This window comes from Pseudonaja textilis, chromosome 16 (assembly GCF_049901715.1).
Source record: "Pseudonaja textilis isolate UNSWEBS1 chromosome 16, rPseTex1.2, whole genome shotgun sequence".
Taxonomy (NCBI): Eukaryota; Metazoa; Chordata; class Lepidosauria; order Squamata; family Elapidae; genus Pseudonaja; species Pseudonaja textilis.
This window is the reverse complement of record NC_142005.1, coordinates 5107475-5109545: the sequence shown is the minus strand read 5'-3', so window position 1 is coordinate 5109545 and position 2071 is coordinate 5107475. Positions and strand designations below refer to the sequence as shown.

The 2071-nt window shown below is 44.3% G+C and overlaps 1 protein-coding gene across 1 annotated transcript in view; it reads right to left on the bottom strand.

Moving 5' to 3' along the window:
• The window catches only part of LOC113446609 (solute carrier family 22 member 6-B-like), a 13554-nt gene extending 11929 nt beyond the window's left edge, over positions 1 to 1625 (bottom strand). Inside the window, exon 1 of the mRNA XM_087914220.1 lies at positions 1090 to 1625. Coding sequence (XP_087770346.1) covers positions 1090 to 1488 — 399 coding nt within the window. The 5' untranslated portion in view covers positions 1489 to 1625. The remainder of the gene's footprint in view (positions 1 to 1089) is intronic.
• Between the last annotated feature and the right edge of the window lie 446 nt (positions 1626 to 2071).

Sequence of the window (2071 nt, the reverse complement as noted above, 5' to 3'; positions counted from 1 at the left end):
TATCTGTCTATCTATCTTGACACAGATATATCGATCTACCTACCTACCCATCTATCTAGATACAGACCTATCTATCTAGATACAGACCTATCTAGATACAGATCTATCTATCCAGATACAAATCTATCTATGTCTATCTAGATATAGATCTACCTACCTACCTACCCATCTATCTAGATACAGATCCATCCATCCATCCATCTCTCTAGATACAGATCTTTCTCTCTAGATACAAATCTATCTGTCTATCTAGATACAGATCTATCTAAATACAGATATATCTATCTACCTACCTACCTACCCATCTATCTATCTAGAGATCTATCTCTCTAGATACAGATCTATTTAAATACAGATGTATCGATCTACCTACCTACCCATCTGTCTAGATACAAATCTATCTATCTATCTATCTATCTATCTATCTATCTATCTATCTATCTATCTATCTATTTACCTACCTACCCATCTATCTAGATACAGAACTATCTAGATACAGATCTGTCTATCCATCCATCCATCCATCCATCTATCTAGATACACATCTATCTCTAGATACAAATCTATCGATCTATCTATCTCAATACAGATCTATCGATCTACCTACCTACCCATCTATCTAGATACAGATCTATCTAGATACAGATCTATCTATCTAGATACAAATCTATCTATCTATCTATCTACAGATCTATCTACCTACCTACCCATCTATCTAGATACAGATCTATCTATCTGTCTATCTATACAGATCTATCTACCTACCTACCTGCCTACCCATCTATCTAGATACAAATCTATCTATCTATCTATCTATCTATCTATCTATCTATCTATCTATCTATCTATCTAGATACAGATCTATCTACCTACCTACCCATCTAGCTAGATACAGATCTATCTATCTAGATACAGATCCATCCATCTATCTATCTATCTATCTATCTATCTATCTATCTATCTATCTATCTATCTATCTATCTATCCATCTATCTACATACAGATCTAGCTCTCCAGCCCAGCCGGAGGACCCCAAGAAGGAACCTAGAAATCTTCCACCAAGTCGGTATAAATGATCATCCTTCTTACCTCGGTTACAATGGTGGATGTGAAGACCGACCCTTCATAGGTCCACCCATCCAGACACGGTTCCTGCTCGGCCTCCGTTGGCTCCCGTCCCGTTGAATTAAACTCCAACAGCTGCCATTGGGGGGTGACAAAACGCCAACACTTTTCCGGCCTCCAGGCCCCATCCTGCGGTACGAACACCCTCAAGAGCGCCCCACAATCTCGATTTCCCGTGGCGTTCCCATTGGCGCACGCTTTGTTCAAGGCGACTCGGCAGTGATGCCCGGGAACCGCAGCGGTAAAATTCTGCAACAGGTTGTGAGCTGCCATCAGGAGCATTGGGAAGCACAGGAGCGCCACGTTGAGCCCTTGAAAGCGTCCCATGCCCCCCACTTGATCCAGGAGTTCGGCGAATGCCATGGCGGGCTTTGGTGGTGTGTGGCACGTCGTAGATGTGCCGAGCTCGGGGAAAATGCCGCACCGATGATGGAGGAGGGACTCTGTTGAAAGCCAAAGTTGGTTTTACCGATGGGGAGATGCCCGTCTTAGCTACTTTGCAGGACTGGAACGAAGACGGAGCGAAGAGAGGACGTGGCGGAGGTTACGCAATGCCAACTGGACTCCTGACATGCCCATCTGTTCCAGCATTGAAATGCAACCCGGGTCACAGGAGAAAACTCCTCATGGGTCCTGCTGGTGGGCAAACAGGATTCAGCAGCTGCCCACTGTGCGTTGTACTTTTGTCATCCTGGGGTGTTTTTGATGTTTTCACTCCCAATTCTTTCCTGCACCTTTTAGGAATGAAACGGGGGGGCAGCTGTGGTGCAGGCGTTTGCGTCGTGAGGTAACTTTGTGGTGGCTTTTTAGGATTGTTTTTGATGAGGGTCAGCTCCCTGCTGAATTAAGCTAGCTTAGCTGCTTTTCTTGGTTTGGGAGGGATGAAAAGAAGGAGAACCAGGACTTATTTCTTGGGAATGTAGCTAAGATAGCAACGGCGGGGTCA